General features: G+C 35.9%; 1 protein-coding gene across 1 annotated transcript in view; it reads right to left on the reverse strand.

Moving 5' to 3' along the window:
• Window positions 1-4,215: 4,215 nt before the first annotated feature.
• St8sia1 (ST8 alpha-N-acetyl-neuraminide alpha-2,8-sialyltransferase 1) overlaps window positions 4,216-19,129 on the reverse strand; it is a 137,022-nt gene continuing 122,108 nt past the window's right edge. Inside the window, exon 5 of the mRNA XM_015498303.2 lies at window positions 4,216-10,426. Coding sequence (XP_015353789.1) covers window positions 9,940-10,426 — 487 coding nt within the window. The 3' untranslated portion in view covers window positions 4,216-9,939. The remainder of the gene's footprint in view (window positions 10,427-19,129) is intronic.

The raw sequence follows: 19,129 nt of genomic DNA on the forward strand, positions 1-19,129 counted from the left end.
GAGTCCCTATTAGCCCACGTCAACATTGTGTAAGACAGCTGCTTCCAGATCAGTGATCCTCAAACTTCTTTTGTTATTCTTTACCCCAACACGCAAGGAAATCTTTAAGATATTTTCCCCATATCCTGGTAATATTTAATATTTTGCCCCCAACCCAGGACCAATTTTAGCCTCTTTGGGGGACAATAGCACTCCTGTTGAGAATGTATCTTCTAAATGACATGGTGAAAAGTAATAGTAGCTAATTCCTTTAGCATAAGCTATATTTCTTTTGTTGTAAGATATGTGTCCCTTGGTCAAAGGACAGTGCATGTCTTTTTCAGTTGGACAAACTGCTGCATGTTCCATGATGGAAAGCATCGATAACTACACCATACGGCTCCAGAGATTAACCTATGCAAGTTCCATACAAAACCAACGTGGAGTGGATTTCATGTAGTCCCTTTTCTTAATTAGCTCACTGTTTTCTCCATGAGCTTTCATAAAAATTGGTTTTGGAAGTTTGGGTAGCAAGTATGGAGATGTATGGCACCAATAACAGGGACCAAGGATAGTGCAGTTTCCACCACAGCCAAGTGCCCAACCAACAATACCAAGGTCAGCATTGAAATCCCAGCAGAGAAACATTCTCCAGGGAATTAGTAATCCACCTGGTAGGAGGTTGATTATAATGGTCCCACCCAACCTACAACCATACCCCATTCTTACTTATTTCCCTGTCCCCAGCAGGACTCAGTACAATTTAGAATTTTTGATTTAATGATAGTTGGTGAAAACAAGTTAAATCTGTTTTCCTTGTATAGTTAGGGTAACCCACATTTATACTAAAGCTCTGGACCTTTTTCCACAAACACTGGAATCTTCTTGACCAATATCTACCTACCCTGAGACCAATAAACTCTTGATGGCCTTTTATTCTGACTTTTGATTGCACTGTTTATTATGAGAAAGTTCCCAAACATTTTGAGGATGTTTTAAAATTCATGTCCAGAAATTATGACTCTTATGGAGGAAAAAATGTTTCACTCTATCTACTTAAAAGAAATGACCAAGGGCTTACTTTGCCATATATTCAAAAGCCCTGAAAACTTTAATATGAATTGTAAATGGATTCAATCATCCTACAACTTTAATTCTTTATATCATCAAGAATATCATTGCATGTCCAAAATAATAAGTTTTCAAGCAAAAATATAGTCTATGATTATAATTATGCCCTTTTTTAGGTCTGGGGGAATTCTTGAGTATATGCCTTTAGATCCTTAATATCTGTTTTTGAGTGCTTAAGTCAAAACAAAGTGGAACAGCAGGACTCAGTACAATCTAGAATTTTAGATTTAATGATAGTTGGTGAAAACAAGTTAAATCTGTTTTCCTTGTATAGTTAGGATAACCCACATTTATACTAAAGCTCTGGACTTTTTTTCCACAAAGAAATGATTCAGCTAAATAACATGGAGATTTTCCAGTAGGTAACAGAGTCCTTTCCTGAAATATCTGTAGCCTAAGAGGCTATGATATGAGAGAATGAAGTCAGAGAATTAATAAGATCTGTACAAAGTACCTTGATCAATTGCTGCCAAGAAATATATCATAAAGGAGGGACCAAGGTCACTTTTCCTGATGTCACACCCTCTGAGAAAGCGACTGGGGCAGAACTGGGCCACTAGAGCCCAAGGGAATGGGAATTTGAAGCAATTATCTCAATAATTTAGACAGGAAGGCACACTTGGGCTTCTCAAAGTCACCTATATGGGCAGAAGGGGAATTAAAATGTTTTGCATCTTGTTAGGAATTTATTAAAGTATCTTTAGGATGCACATACTAACTCATCGCACAAAAAGGAAAAATTCTATTGCTTAACAAAGTAAACAAATCAGCATTAATCATATAAATGTTTGATTTTCTTTCTATTTTCCCTGATAGTGCCTTTTTTATGCATCAGAAATACCAACAGTATATTATATTTATAGCAATTGCAAATCTCTGTTTCTAAAAAAAAAATCTTCACTAAGTAACATGACTTTTCATCTATAAGAGGAAACGGGAAAAAAGGTAGTTGGTATGGATATGAAATAAAGCAGAAATAGAAAAGGAAACAGTCTTATCCATATACTTCAGGGAAATGAAAAGATTTCACACAGTATTTTTTTAAAATGAAAAGATTTCACACAGTATTTTTTTAAAAAGTCATTTTATTCACAGGGTACATTTCCAAATTTTCTCCAAGTTAGGGAGGTAGAGAAATTGAGACTCACTGAACCTTCTCACTGCCAGCCATAATTACAATGAACGCACTAAAGAAAAGGAGATGTTTTTACAGCAAACCTTCTCTTTTGACATTACATTTAGTTTCTGTGGAAAGAAACAACTCAGCAGAGCCAACAGAGATAGATACTATTTTTTTTTCAAGTCACACTATAAAAAGTACCAATTAAAATCTTTTTCTTACCTGCTACATTGTATGTGAAACTCTAAAAAAAAAAAAAAAAGAACAACAACACTGGTTTTCCCCACACTTCCTGCCAATGGAGTTTGGTTTTAATAGGAAGATGTTCATTTCAAAGGTGACTTCAATTTTACAGTTTAATCTAAAATGTTTTCCAGAATCATTACATCCATGACTGCATTATATGAAAAAAAGAATATATGAGCTTTTATTTTCTTCTAACTTCTAATCTCTGAAATTTTGGTCTCAAGAAACAGTTTGCACACATGTGCAATACTGGACTTAAGGAGACCAAAGAAAAACTCCACCCTGCCAATATTTTTAGACCAACTATGCTGTCTGGTAACTAGAGTTCTAGAAATATTCCAGACGTTTTAAAGATGAAGCAGGCTTTTCTATGGAGCTACAGTTGCCTATTCTCTTTTTCTCATGTCTCTATGATATACCCTAGCGGCCATCGGTCCTCCTGAATTGTGAATCCTGTATATTATGGGAGGACTTCTATAGTGATCGACCAATGAGAAAGTCCTTGGGATTCGTGCTTGAGACTGAATGAGAGACAGCAACAAATGGATCCCTTGCTTCCTTGAATACTGGAATTCTCTGGAGAAACAAACATTCTTATTCTATGAGCTGACAGCCCTAATCCTGTAGCTATCACCTAAGGACCTTCCTACCAGAAGGTTCTATGACTTCAACAAAAGATATTTACATACCATTATCAGACTTCTCCAAGGCCTATATACTATTGTGCATTTCTATAAAATAGTCACATTTGCTACATTTATAAGAGTTCTTGCTGATGATAAAGGTACAACTTAGAAAAGACATGGTTACATTTGTAATGTGGCAACATACATGGAAATACATAAGGAAGTGGGAGCCAAGCCAAGGTTAAGGCACACTCTGCCACTCCCCACCCCAATCCAATCAGTCTTCTCCTTTTTTTCCATGGGCATATTCAATGTGAGGTACGGGGGTGTGTGGGGGGAACATGTATGTGTAAACACAAATGTATGTATGTTTTCTTGTACTCTAGAACATAGGAGGAAAATGTATACAAGTCTGCTTATGTAACCATACAAGAGCCTCTCGTGGAAGTGCTTGTGAGAGCAGGAGAGTAAAGAGAACTCTAACCATGCAGACCACGTGGTGACTGTGTTCCAAAGGGTCGGGTTCAAAGTGTCACTTCTGCCTATCACTGTGTCATCCTGACGGGAGATCTAAATGATAATCCTCCTTTGGGAGTAGGTGCCAAAGTGCAGATGACAGAGGGCTATGAAAATGAGAGTGCTTGCTTCACGTGGCCCAGACACCAAGGAAAGCACCACAGGAGGTGTCAGGCATGGGAGGGTTGCAAGCCTGCCAAGGTCCAGTGGGTGGACAGGAGCTGCTCCTCTGTCCTTGTCCCAGTGCCTTGCAATCTGGCCCATACACTGATTTCCTCTAATATCTTTTCATTCTTACGCCTAATAGCTGGATGACAATATATTTCCTGTAAAATATTTTGAAAAGGTTCTATTCTTGAGACTGCATGCAAGGTCCAGACCTTCTTCCTTGCATCCTTGTGCTCTGTTTAGCTGCCTTCTAAGACCCCACCCAAAGGTACTTTCAAATTAAAACCATGAAATTCCCCTTATGTTTTTCCATTTCAGTTAAATCATTTTGGTTAAATCATTGAAAATTATTAGCATAATTTTTTGTTTCTCTTACTGTGCAGAGAAAAAACAGGCATTATCTAATTCCTGATTTTTTTCTGCCCTGGATTAAATGACATCTCTTTGATGTTTATTGGTATTGTGTGAAATACACATTTTAAAATGACAAATATCTGCAAAAAGTCTAATTACATAGAAGCAGGAAGAGACCGAATCAATATATTTGGATATTATTCTATAAAACTTCCAGACAGCTTTGTATCATTGATTAGATCCCACAGTTTCAACTGAAAGGCAGAATCAGTAAAAATTTTAGCACAATGTAGGGATAAGTAGGAACACAGAGATAGGTACATGAGTGACCATAAAATATAATTCCTCTTTTGTGCTTTAAGAATTTATAGTCATGGGCTTTGTATATTACTCAATTTCTCACAGATATTATAAATCCATCTTTAACATGTTATTTTATTCCTTAGGTATGAGAGATAAAAGAAATCACAAATGCTGTCACCAGAAAGAAGAAAACCAAAAGAAGGAAAGAGAAGTATTTTTCCTTATTGAAGACAAGCTGGGTTTGTATTGTTTGGAGATTTCTATTCATGCACATATTTCCATGTCTCATCTCTTGAATGCACATGAAAATGTCAAATGACAAGCCAAGGATGAGGGTAAAGGCAGAGAATATCCATTTTCTTATAATGGGAAGAAAAAAATCTTAAAAGTTCAAGTCTCCTTCCACTTCAAAAATGATGATTTTATAGTGCTTAACCTAAATATTGTGGCCTCATATTTGGAAGTTAATAGCCAGATATTCTGAGCTTCAGAATTCTAGTGAGTTATTTTCTAGGTTTGTCAAAGAGGCTAATAGGAAGAAGTGGAATGTTTGATATCTCCCTCGCTTTACAGACTCCAAGTCCATCTAAACAGAAAAAAAAAAGTTCTATTTTTCATAATCATTGGCAGGGCTATAAGTAGGTCAGGGTGTCCAGACTCTGCCACAGGGTACCCAAATTTAGAGAGCACAAGTGAAGCAAAAACAAAGCAAAACGGTTTAAGGCAGTGCAAAATTTTAAGCTTCTCAGCAAATTTCCACACCGCCTCTCTAGTCTCATGCTACTAGCTTAACCCCAGAGTTGAGCCAGCATTTCTGGCAGGAGAGAGACACATGGTACTGGAGAGCCAAGGGCAGCGGGGAGATTTCTCTGACCCCTTGTATGCTGAGAGCTTTGGAGGAAGGTCACCTCTTCCTTTCCACTAGCCTCACCCTTTCCCTAAAACATGATGGAATGAAGTCACCAAACTTACTAGGTCTGTTTACTGCTGACTTTATTAGACACATTGATCTAGGTAGCAGGTACCTTGAAATTGTTAATTCACTTGCATCCCTAATGTATGCACCCCAAAAGTCATGTAATCTGAGAGGCAACATTTGCATTGGGAAGATAAAGAAATAAAAAGCACAGTATTACTTCCAGTCCTTCTTTCCCCACATACTTGTCCTCAAGTACATGCAAAAATCCCTACAGCTCTTGATCTCTGGAATTCTACAAATTAAAAGTTGATATTATCTGGTGCTTGATGGGAAAGTATTTATGCAACACCACAGCACTTCCAGAAGCTCTCAGTGGGTTTGGTGACACTTTTCCCCTCCATCAGTTAAAATTTTCACGAAGTCAGTATTTCAAACATAGGAATTAAAATTACAGGGGTGGGGGAAGTGAGTTTTTAAACAAAGAAATGAGGTTATATAAAATAAAGTTATAAAACTGTCATAATTCCTGAAAAGAAGAATGTTACTGATATTGTCTCCATTTTGGATCATCTATACCACTCCTGTAAAGACGTGGACTAATCTAAGAATATTTGTGGCACACTGAAGATTCCCAGGATGTCTTCAGTTATTTTCCATTTAAACCACACGATCCAGACTGCTTTGGGTACAAGTTATATTTAGCCTAATCAAATGTTTAGTTCCCTAAAGTGCATGAGATATCACAAAGCCAAACAAAGGATATTGTCTAAACATCTGCCATTTTGGATCATTTATTTTCTACCTTTGCTAAAATAACTAAATTTATACAGAAACAAAATCTGATGAGCACTTCCCTAACTTCTTGTGTAAGAATTACACAGTTTAGATGCACAATTTTGTATAACCTTGTGATAAAATGATCTCTATGCTGGGCACAGTGGCACACACCTATAATCCCAGCGGCTCTGGAGAGGCTGAGGCAGGAGAATTGCAAGTTCAAAGCCAACCTCAGCCAAAGCGAGGTGCTAAGCAACTCAGTGAGACCCTGTCTCTAAATAAAATACAAAATAGGGCTGAGAATGTGGCTCAGTGGTCGAGAGCCCCTGAGTTCAATCCCTGGTACCAAAAAAAAAAAAAATGTTCTCTATAAAGCAAAAGTGTCCAGAAGTCCTCTTCCACAAACAATCTTTCATATAAAACATTACTACTCTTTCCTATGGAATGACTTAATCTTTCATCTATCTTAATTATACTAAAGTGTGGTTAAAATTAAACAGAGACAACTCTTATTCACGATCTTCAGAATCAATTCTCAAATTGGGGCTAATAAAAATGAGGGTACTCATTTGTCATCTCTCCCTCCTTCCCTTTGCCCCCATGAAGCAATCTAATTTTTGTCAACTTAAATTTTGAAAAAAGAAGTTAAAATATTAATCTAATGGTATAAAGGAATACCCTCTTTTGGCAGATACATTGAATGTGATTAAACTTTCTTTCTGGATGTGTTTAAAATAGCCTAAATGTCTTCTAAGCTGAATCTTAAGTGTCAGAAATATTAAAATTGACCAAATTCGGTAAACTACCAGGCCCAATTTTGAAAAACTTATTATCAGATAAACAAAATTAAATCATGAGACTTTAGAATTCAACTTCTTAGTAGTAATAGAGTATTACTACACAACTCTCCAGGACAATTCTAGAGAAATCCTTACTTAGAAATACATATATTTCAGTAAAGACAGAGATGAATGACTTCATGCTACACACACTTACACACGTTTCTTGTTTAGAAATATTCATCTACACAAGTTAAAAAAAAAAACAGGTATATGTGTGGCATACCTATGAACTATCACCTTTACAAAAGAACACTTAACCATAATCTACCCTAAGAAAACATTATCATTAAATTGTAGTCATACTTTAGTATGAGCATGTAAATGAAGAGAACGTAGAACAATCAAATTTTAATTTTGCTCTAATCTAGGGTTTCTCAACCTTGGCACTACTGACATTTTAGACTGGGTAATGACGTGTTGAGAGGCTGACCTATGTACCTTAGGACATTTAGCAGGATTTGTGGCTGCTACACACTACATGTTAGTAGCATCCTTGAGTCATGACAATGAAAAACGTCTCCAGACATTGCCGATGACACCAGAAGGAAGAGGAATCACCCCCGTTGAGAAGCATAGGTCTAATCAAACATTGCCAGTCCTGGCCACTTCTGTTTTGCGTTTCAGAAGTCACATATAATAGTTTAAAAAATGTGTAGACTAAAATTATATGGTTATCTTTTGTGCACGAACAAATAAGTAACAATAAATCCTACTATTACATATAACTGCAATGCACCAAAAATTTTAAAAAATTATAGACTAAATATTGTACAAATCTATACATAAATCTATTCCAGGAATCATAACAAAAAGTAAAACTTCCAGATGGCTTTTCAACAGAACTGTGAGGTATGGGCATTATGAACTCATTAATTTCATTTTAACAATTAATGTGCTAATTTGAATGACACATTTAGTTAATTTTTATGTGTGTTCTTCATTGGCCCTTTTATATTTTTAATGAAGTATATTGTTAAAAATGTATTCCTTTTTCAATCAATTATTAAATAATAACAATAGTTCAAAAAGAGGAAATATATTCAGGAGTGCGTATCAGTGAATATTGAGCACAGCTCACTCATAGTAACTTCCCATTACGTTCTGCTGCCACACAAGATCAAAAGAGTAAATTAGTTCTGCATAGAATTGACATTCTCAAACACTTAACTTTCTAAGTATCAATTTAATCTGTGTAATGCCAATCATATTTAAAATGTTAATTTCTGTAATAATTTCAATATTCAACCCCAATTAGAAATTTCCTACTCCAATGATGTAGGATTTTTCCAAGGTCTTTGTTAATGTTGGTATCTTGTAAATTAACTCACTAAAAAAAAAATGCCACTTGTTTCAGTCTATATGGTATGCCAAGTTTCTACCATTAAAACCGTGGTAGAACTTTTTGGTACAGTTTACCTACATTTTGATGACATTTGAAAGAATAAAGACAATGAGTTCATGTCCCCTTTTAACATAAGACATCTCAAAGCACAAAGACAGTGAGAGATTTCCTTTTCCTTATATGGAAACATATTTGGCAGCTTACAATAACAGCAGGTTTTTCTTTCTGTATGTCAAAAGCTGCTGTAATCCTCCCTGTTATTAAGGAAATAAGTAGCTACTAATTCATATCAATTTGCTTGTATGAAACATGCCTTGAGGGACCATGCTTAACATAGGGCCCATTCATGAGATTTTGGTGGGAATCAACGAATAAAACAATTCTGCTCTTTCTGGAATAAGTGTTTGGGGGTTACACTTGCCTTTTGTGCTGGTATGACAAGCAGCAACCAATAAACTCGCATGTCTTATTTCTGCAAGTTGTGTTACCAAACAGTTTATACGTGGCTCTCTAAAACTGTTTACAGATTTTTGCCATACCAAGTCATGTGGGTATAGCATTCATAGTTACACAAGAATGAGCTTTAACTCTGTCTAGTGGGTGTGAGGGCGTACATGTCTATATGCATGAATGCATACATATGATGTATCTTGGAGTGAATATATTATGTTAGATAGGGAAGGGATCTGCCTTCTGGTCCATCTTCCACAGATGCTCACCTTATGTCACTGTGCTTTACTTCATCTCTGAACATTACATTATGGAGGCATTTATGCCATTTACAAATGAGTATTCCATATGTACTCTTTTTTGCACTAAAATAATAATAACAATGCAAACAGGTTTACATAATGCAGACCTAAAATCGAATTCACATCCTAAATTCTGAGGCAGGAAAGTGGCTCATGTTATCCAGACTATGAATCAACACAGTCTAAATTCAACAATGCTTCACATTGTCTAAGTAGACTTGACAAAAGGGGAAGAAACAAATCTTATTTAAAGTTTTAGAAATGGAGGAGAACTATAGTTAATGTAGACTTGGTTCAACAAATCACAATAATCAGTTACAGCATTTTGTATCCTTATTACTCAATAAGGGATTTTTTAAAATCTACCCCATCACCTACCCACTGCCCTTAAACAGGGCAAAAAAAATAAATAATAATTTTTAAAAACCTATAGTCCTAATGCTAGTCTTAATAAGACAGGTCTTTTAAAATTATTATGAGCCAGCAACACTTTTGCCCTGGCATTTCCTTTATTCCTCCTTGATTAGTTCCGTAGCCTCAACAACTAGCATTCATCTTATTTTTGAATTGCATCTTCTAGATATGAACCACGTATATGTGCTTTACCAATGTCATTTCATCGGCATTTTATGAGTTGTAAATTCACCATGTGCTGTAGAACATTTCACAGGATGTTTCATTTCTTCTTTGTCCTCCAAGCTGTCATTAAAAGTAGAGTTTTGCTTGGTTTTTTGTTGTTCTTCTCTTCTTTTTCCAAGTGGCCCATGCAAATCCATGAAAAACTTGACCATTCTCCTTTGGAGTCACATAGAAAACCTAACAAAAAGACCCTGGCTCAGTCCTCTCTCTCTCCTTCCACCGTCCCTAGGAAGTGGGCTGGAGCGAGGGCTCCTCACATGGGTCCAGCTGCATTCGCAGTGCACCGATTTTATGAAGATACCAGAGTTGAAGAAATTCCTCAGGCATGGCATGGAAGCCAGAGAAGGGCAAGACATTGTCATAGTAGTGGTGGCTGATGGGCTGCTCATGCATATTCACAGAGAAGGGCCAGAAGCCATAGATGGCCACCTCTTCACAGAGACCCAGGGCTGCACTCACCAGGAAGAGTCCTGTGGACAGGCGCTTGGCATGGATTCCCCTACTTTTCCAGAACTTTCCAATGCTACGAAGAAAGTTGGGGTTGGCAAAAAGCACTGTTTGATTGGCACCAACATCTGACAGTGTATAATAAACCCGGAGAGATGGCTCTGTTCCCGTCTTCATAGAAAAGGCAGGCATGTAGATGTAACTGTGGTTATAGATTTTCATGTTGTCCACAAATGTCTTTCTGGACCATAGCAGGTTCTGAAACCTATTAGAGAGAAGAGGCTCAATTAAACCTCAAGAAAAAGAAACATTAAAATCCACTCTTCTGTCTTCTGATGGCTCAAATCATCTCAGCAAAACACATGAAAAATACTTCACTTGTATTTAAAATCCCTCCTTGAACTTACCAATTATCTCTTACAAGAAGCCTGGCTTTCTCCCACCCAATGCCTTAAATTCAACTTAACATTCCCCAGTGGAGTTCTTCTGAACTAAAATGCTTTGTACATTTTGCTCTTTTTCAAAATGTATTTACCTGGAATGTAAAAGGATTTAATTCTCATGAATTCCTAAAATTTGTTGGTTGGGGGTCTGATGAAAGCTACATGCATGGTCTAATATCAGAATAGGAGTGGTTTCCTCATCGCAAATCAAAAGAATCTCTTCCAAGACACTTCTTCCCATTCAAACTCCATGATTCTATAAGCATTTAGTTAATCAATGTTATAACTAGGGTCTCACAACTTTGGATATAGTTCACACAAGGGCAGCTGCCCATCTTTAGTGCAGGTTATATAATATTATCCACGTATAATAGTACATGGAAAAAGAAGGACTTCTAAAATGGTGCAGAGTTGCCCATATTGCTTGCTCCAAAGAACTCGACTTTGCTGTGCTCTTTCAGTTTTGATTACATAAAGAGGCCCTCAGTTTCAAATGTATTCAACTAAAATTGAAGGTATACTTCCTATGAGTCAGTGGGGAAATGAAAAATTAATGAACCAATTTTGGGTCTCAGGAAATTCAACTCCCGCTGTGATAACAAAAATATTAATGAACACAATATGATACTCCAAATGTAGTGGTTGATATTTGTATAAAGTAGAACAGAGATGGGAAAAATATTCTGCCTGTAAGACAGAGCTGGGTCCAAGTTAGCTACAGAAAGGGGCAGCGCTGGAAGACACCTCCTCAGGAAAACAATAGAAAGAGTGGCAGCTAATCCAGAAAGGAGGGTGTGGTCATGGGCAGGTATACTGCAACAATGACAGAGGTCACTGTCCCTGGACTTTGGGAGATAGGGATGGTGGGGACAGTGGTTGAAGACATGAAGGCAAGACATGCTGCAAAAACCCTTATATGTCTCTCCAATTTGTCTAGATATCACTCTGTGGCGATGGGGAACCTTCCCAGCAGTGGCTACTTACTACATTTGTCATGCTGCATCAAAAAAAATATATAATGTATAGAAGATGATCTTGGCAAGGAAGAGGTTGGCAGCTTGGAGATGGGGCAAGAAGCTGCCAATGTAGCTCAAGAAGAGAAGGAAAGAAAAAGGAAAAGAAAAAAAGACAATCCAGGAGACTAGGTCTTGCAACTTTGGATTTCTTCACAAATCCAAACTGCTCATCACCAGTTACATGCAGGTGAAGCAACAGCATCTATGACAAGAACTGAGCCACAACTCACAGGGGGAAGTCCCTGACATGCTGAGAGTCTCATTATAAATATGTGAAATTAAAACTCTGAATATACAAATCCATAGGATTTTATGTAGTAATCAGTGTTATTTATTCTGCCTGCCAAGAAACAAAGGTGTGTTTCTCAAGCCCAGAAGGAAGGAAGATCTCTCTGTTTTTTTTTTTTTTTTTCATGTCCTTGATCTAGCAGATGCCTTTGGTAATTTTCCCTGTGCACAGACAAATAAAGAAGTAGTAACAGGGTCTTTCAGAAGTACCACTTTACCCTAGCAGAACCATGGAAGCACAGTCAACCATGTTCTGTAGCTGAGTCAACCCTGCTAACAAGGCAATGGATTCTTGCTTCCCAACTTTGACATGGGATCTGCTCAGCAATTCTTTTATTTCTTCCATATCCACCCATATCTTCTGCTCTCTTCCTTAAAACATTAATGCTTTCCAACCATGTAGATAACCTCCTACTTCACTGAAGAATGGTTCTCAAGCTCTAGTTAGAATAACCTAGTGAGTTCACTAAAATCAACTTCCTGAGTTCTGATAAGAATGATCCAAGGGTGGAATTTTTATCCAGTAGTCTCCGGTGATTCTGATAGAGATGTCTATGAAATAAACTTATTTAGAAGATCAAACCATTAATGTGAGATGCCTAGCTTTTTGCATCTGTCCCTCAATATCTCTTTCTTTAAATCTTCTAATTTTATCTCTGCTACCATCCTAAGAGGAAGAAACACTTTCTCTTCCCCTTTGTATCTTGGGACAAGTTTTTTTTTTTTTCACACTTCCTAAAGAACTCATGTTCTAAAGTAGGTTCCCCTCTTTGAACATTTAACTGTTCCACCTCTACTAAACCATTTTCCCCTGTCTTCTAAACATGTTTAGAACTCCCCCCTGAGAGCTTTATTGAAATATATTTTACAATTTTAAAATGTGTACATTTAGGGTGTGCAATGTGATGCTTACCACACCATGTTAGAACTTACTAAGAGAAAGCTCTTGATATGCCCACACAGTTCCCTGAGCTACGTTTTGATTCTCTCATGTCACTATCAACATTCAAGAACAGTTAGTATACTTCTATTGCCTTTCATTCTTACAATAGTATTCTCCCTCCTTATTACTGTCCAATTACTCCCATTCCCCAGGGCTTTGCTGGCTGATGGAACTGATAACTTTTATCTCTGCAGTGGACTATACATTAGTAGAGAATTACTGAGGGGATTCAATAAAATCATGACAATTGATTTTGTTTCCTATGGTATAAGCTGACTGGTTATTCTTGAAAGGGATGGTCTTTCGTCTTAGAAAAATGAGCTCCATCTTTAATTTACTATATTCTCAATTTTATGGACATTGTCAAAAAACCAGTTTATTCATTGTATTTCAGTGTTTTTATCTGCCCCATTCTTCAACAAATGACTTTAAGGACTCAATTCTATAATTATTTATGGCCTACCCCATGTAATTAATATTTTTCCTGGTCAAGAGTTTAATAGAATTGGTTATGAATTTTACTAAATTATAATAAAATTCCTCTGGAGTGTAAAAGACTGACACTCAGCTGTCTCCATGTGCCCCAGCTATACCTGTGTGCACACCTGTGCATAGATTCCGTTCTGTTCATTCATTCATTTCCCTGGTGAAGTTCTGCCTATAAATCAACACTCAACTTCATCTTTTCCTTTTTAAGGCATCTTTCTTTCTTATACTTTAAGCATTTGTAAATTCTTTAGAAGAACTAATCATATATATCCTTTAAGACTATGAACTCATTGAGACAAAGGACATGTCTCATTCATCTTTTAATTTTTATATTCTAGCTCAGATGACTTGTGTGCTGAATAAATGGAAAGTAATTGAATAATAATTGAAAAGAATAAAAATGAAATTTAATTGGCTTATGAATTATTAAAATAGAAATTATTAATATATAATGAATATGGGCATGAAGGAAAAACCCATCCAAAGAGTAGAGTGAAAACACAGAAATACAGCATATCTTAAAAATGAATTTAAGATGATATAATGGGGATAAAATCAACGATTTTAAAAATTATTCGATAAAAGGTATTAACACAGCTAGTATCCGTTTGGAATTTTGAGGCGGAATAGATTCAAGCTTCACAAGAAAATCACAAAATAGTTTCAAGATATGTAAGAGAAATATTTTAATCTACAATATAAGAAAACAACTGCAGATTTAGACATTTGCAAAATATCTTTCAACAAAGGAAAATATTGACAAAATTGATATGTTAAGGTGTGAAATTTCATTACCATGAAAAATAAAATAGCTAAAATAAAAATGTTAGTCTGAAAAATATTTATAGCAAATTTGATAAACAGAAGGCTTATATTTCAAATACTATAGTCTAAATATATTGATATTGACATATTGATATGAAAAAAAAATTTTTTTAAAGGATCTTTTAATTGCAACATATTTCAATTTTACTCTGTGGATAGCATTGGAGGACTCAGACTTCTATTCTGGAGCTACTAATCTGAAACAAGTCATTTCCCATTTCTTTTTTAAAGAGAGAGAGAGAGAGAGGGAGAGAGAGAATTTTAATATTTATTTTTTTAGTTATCGGCGGACACAAAATCTTTGTTTGTATGTGGTGCTGAGGATCGAACCCGGGCCGCACACATGCCAGGCGAGCGCGCTACCACTTGAGCCACATCCCCAGCCCTTGATATGAAAATTTAAAAAACAAACAAGCTAAGAGTCTCAATTAGCAAAAATATTAAATCATTTTGGTTATGAATTGCTAATTAGGATGTAAAATTGAACAGAATAGAGAAATGATGAGGGTTCATTTCTCCCTTCCTACAATAAATCTCCGCAACTAAGAGAAAAGATGTTTTTGAAAATATGTACTCATAAAAAAGAAAAGAAAGCAAACCCTCAGTGGATCTCAATCTGGGTTACCTCTGAAAAACAAAGTCTACCTTAAGAAAACAGATCATGAACTAACTAGCCAAGTTCTGCTCTGAAAGGTGGCAGTGCCCAATGCCTGGAGCAGGAGATATCAGGAAAGGTGGGTGTCTTGGAACAACTGGCCAGGGTATTGTTCAGATTATGGGGTAGCTGGGACATCCAGATGGGTAAAACCCTAAAATCTTTCATTGGTCAATTATCACTGTATGTGTGGGAGAGGGTGTCAGTCTTCGGGCAGGGACACTGGGTGCATGCCGAGATATGGATCAGCCAAGGGTTAACTGGGAACTCTCAACTCACACAATATCCACAGACAGGCTGAGACTCCCAAGTGGAAGAATGACACTCCACCAAGAGAAAAGACTTACAGATAACAACATTTAGGAGCCACCCAAAAGAAAGCAACCTTGCCACTTTCTCAACTCAAAGTAAAGTTTACCTTTCAGCAAGTGCAGGGTCTGCATAGAGCTTCTAGATCTAAAGAACCAGGATCAGAAGACAATGAAGGATAGCCTCTGACCCAACAGTCCGACAACAAATTGGAAAAACAAACGCAAAGAAAACCAAGATCATTCAATAGGCAGAAAAAAAAAACCTCTTAAAAATCTATAATTAGTTTGTTTAGAAATATTAATTGCCATTGCATTCGGACTAGGATGCTATAAAAAGAAAAAGAACATTTAGGTAATAAGAAAGAGCTGCTGTCAATTAAAAAAAAATAGAGCAACAGATGAATTCCGGTAAAGAAAAGCTTCAGGAAAACAGCTACACAGTAGGCCTAGAAAGCCATCCATCAGATTCTGGTGAGCAAAAAGGACAGCTCCAGGATGGATGTCTCAACAACAACAAAAAGTGCCCCTGACAGACTAATGTGTTTGGCAATCAAAAAGAAGAGCTGCGGCTCCAAAGGGAGACAAACCATGAATTACTGCTGCATGAAGAGACTTTATTAGATCTGGGGGAAAATTAAAAGTTGAACAGGAATGTAAGATACTTGTAATAAGCTTTCTGTCTCAGATGGGAACTACACCTAAGACACTAAAACCTTACCACTGAGAAACTGATTTGATTGTGATATGACTGGAATGGGAGGCCAGGAAACCACAGTGTGTAGGAGGAGGGGTGCTCTGTGGACATGTTAAGGGAGCTCCGGCTTTATTTTTCCACAAGAAGCCAACAGACATGTTGGAAACATAAAAATTATAATTAAGCATGCTGCTTTCTCATAAAAATGTTTAAAAGGGCCTTTTGACAAGCTGAAAGGAATTGATTTATAGATTGCTGCTTTTCATTTTAAACTTTTTTGTACTATTTGAGTTTTTACAACTATGTACTGTGTTATTTTTATAAAAATACATTTTAGAATCATGAAAAAGATAAACATTCTGTGTTCAATCAAATGCACAAGGCCACCAAGAAAATACAATGGTTGAGAAATTTTCTGTACTTTAAGTTTAAACAAAAATGTATATATGTAGACAGAGAGAGCAAAATCTGGTAAATGCAACAGATAGAAAGTCACAAATCCATAATCATAGTGAGTCTTAATTTTAAAATAATGCATATCTTTACAATGAAATAGAAAATTTCTGAAAGTGACTGTACTTCATATTACAAAAGAGAAATCAACATATTAAAACAATCATTACACAGCTACATTGTCATAAAAATGTAATAAAATGAGAAGACAACATAAAGATACACACACTGAAACAACATTTTTAAAAAGCATTTCACCTGTGTAACTATACATATACCAATAAAAACATTAAAAATTTTTCAAATATATTTATAAAGGAAAGTCTGTTAGTAATTACCTATCTAGTGTATACAACAAAACTAACCAAAAAATGATCTGTTGGAGCCAATAGAGAGTTACACAAGATCTTTTTAGCTTTCCTACATAGCAGAATTAATATTTTTGAAAAGTATAATAAAACAAAGATTTTATTTATACTAGCAACACAGCCCCAAAAACACATTGAAATAAATTTGTAAATAAATATTTAATATTTATTGAAAGACATCTCCCCATAACATTTGCAGGTTTAATGTAATCTCAACCAAAACTCCAAAAGTTGATAAGATGATAGGATGATTCTAAACTTCACATGGGAGGTATAAATCGGTATGCATACTCAAGACAATATTGGACAAAAGAATAAGAAGGAGGACTTAACTCTTCAATATCAAAATTATACAAGTATCATAATAAAAATGCTAATCAAATTATAGGTAGAGATTCACAAATCCACAATCATAGTGAGTTTTTGTGCGAGAACAGTAAATACACACTAAAATAGGACAAAGAGTTTCTAAATGGATCTTTGCACATCTGAGAATCTCCTACATGATAAGTGACATTTCAAACCAGTTCAGAAGAAACTGAATATTTCAAATTGTACTGGGACCACTAGTTAATTAATAAGAACTAAGATAAATTTATTTCTCATACTGTTCAAAAAGTTCCAGATGGAATAATGAGAAATATCTGTAAGATCTTGGGATACAAAAACCATTGCAAAATAATGCATGGGATGCAAAAAAAATGCATAGAGCAAAGGATTTGATAAAAATGACTGCTTTGGAATTAAAGATTTCTATAAGGCAAATGTTATATAGATAAAACTCATTGTGTCCCATTTTCCTGTACATAGGACACCTATAGAATTAAACTGAGTAATTGAGTAATGTTATAAGTGTCCTATAAAGTTTTGTAGGTTTTTATAAGTGTCCTATGTATACATAGGACGATGAGACATTAAAATTTAATGTTACTCAGAAGGCTGAGGGAGGAGAAGCTCAAGTTCACCGCCAGCCTGGCCAACTTAATAAGACTCTGTCTCCAAAGAAAAAATAGAAAGGGGCTGGGGATATAGTTCTGTTGTAGTGTATCCCTGGGTTCAATCCCCAATACCAAGAAAGAAAGAAAAAGAGAGAAAGTGGTGGGGTGGGGAGGGGGCGTGAGTGAGCAGACTGGAAGAAAATGTTTACAACATATACAACAAAAGATTAGTACCCAGAATATAAACAACAAGAATTAATTACAAATATGCCAATAACAAATATAACAAAGAATCAGTATCCAGAATAAAAACAATAAAAATCGATAACATATAAATAGCACAATAGAAAAATGGACAGTGATATAGAACTGTTGAGCTTGAGGTTAGACAGTTCAAAGCAACAATACCCTTATTAAAATATGCATAACCTCGCTAGCATTAAAGTTTAACTTGCTAGCCTTTAATAGTAACTAGTAAAATCATAGCAAAGTAATTTTTTCACACATCTGGTAAAAATTATAATACCTTATAATAAGATGGCTAGGAAGAGTGTGAGAAAAAGTTAGTTTGAGTATCTCATATTTTAAATGCTTGAGACCGGAAGTGTTTCAGATTTTGGAATATCTGCATATACACAATAAGCTATCTTGGGGATTAAACTCAAACCTAAACAAAAAATTCATTTATGTTTCACCTACATCTTATACACATAGCCTGAAGTAATTTTACACAGAATTTTTAGTGTGTCTGCATTTTGACTGTGACCCACCACATGAGGTCAGGTATGGAATTTTCCACATACAGTGTCAGGTTGGTGCTCAAAAAATATTTCAGATTTTGGAGCATTTTAAATTTCTGATTTTCATAGTAGGTATGCTCAACTGTACTTTTATGCTTCAAATGACCATATGAATTGTTACAGTTTGAAAAGATGATTCAGCATTTCTAATATGCACACTTACTTCCACCAGCTCGAGCAGTATTCTGGGCCCTCTTAGACCATAGCTGCAGTGGCCTCTGAGTGCCTAGGCACCTAAGCCTAGTGAAACAAATCCTGGGAAAACAACTTCCTATGCACCCCTGTGTGGATAGTATGTTCCCATTATATCTTAAACAAATTTTCACTTTTACATCCTTAAACCTGCCATGTGTGTGGTCTTGTTGATTTCTGAGATGCCTTCAAGGCATCTTTCATATTGTCTTTGTACAAAGTACAAAGCTTTATTACTCTTTATTACCCTTCTACATCTTCCTTAGCCCCAATATTACCTGTGTTTTTCTGGCCAAACTAAGTTTTTCAAATAGTTCCTCTCTGTTTTCTGCTCCCAATTCTCACAGTAAACCTACCTAAAGTTGGGCCACCCTGAAATTTCCACCATCAGATTAATTAGTCCATCACCTTTGAATTTGGCCTCACAGAAAGTATCAAGATATGGACCAAGAAATTGTAGACAAGTTCTTTGCCAGAATGTAACACAAATGGACTCTAATCCAATTTCCAATAGAGTTCTCATTCCCATCTGAAACCTCATGAGCACATTCTT

Source organism: Marmota marmota, unplaced genomic scaffold, assembly GCF_001458135.2.
Source record: "Marmota marmota marmota unplaced genomic scaffold, marMar, whole genome shotgun sequence".
In the NCBI taxonomy this organism is placed as follows: domain Eukaryota; kingdom Metazoa; phylum Chordata; class Mammalia; order Rodentia; family Sciuridae; genus Marmota; species Marmota marmota.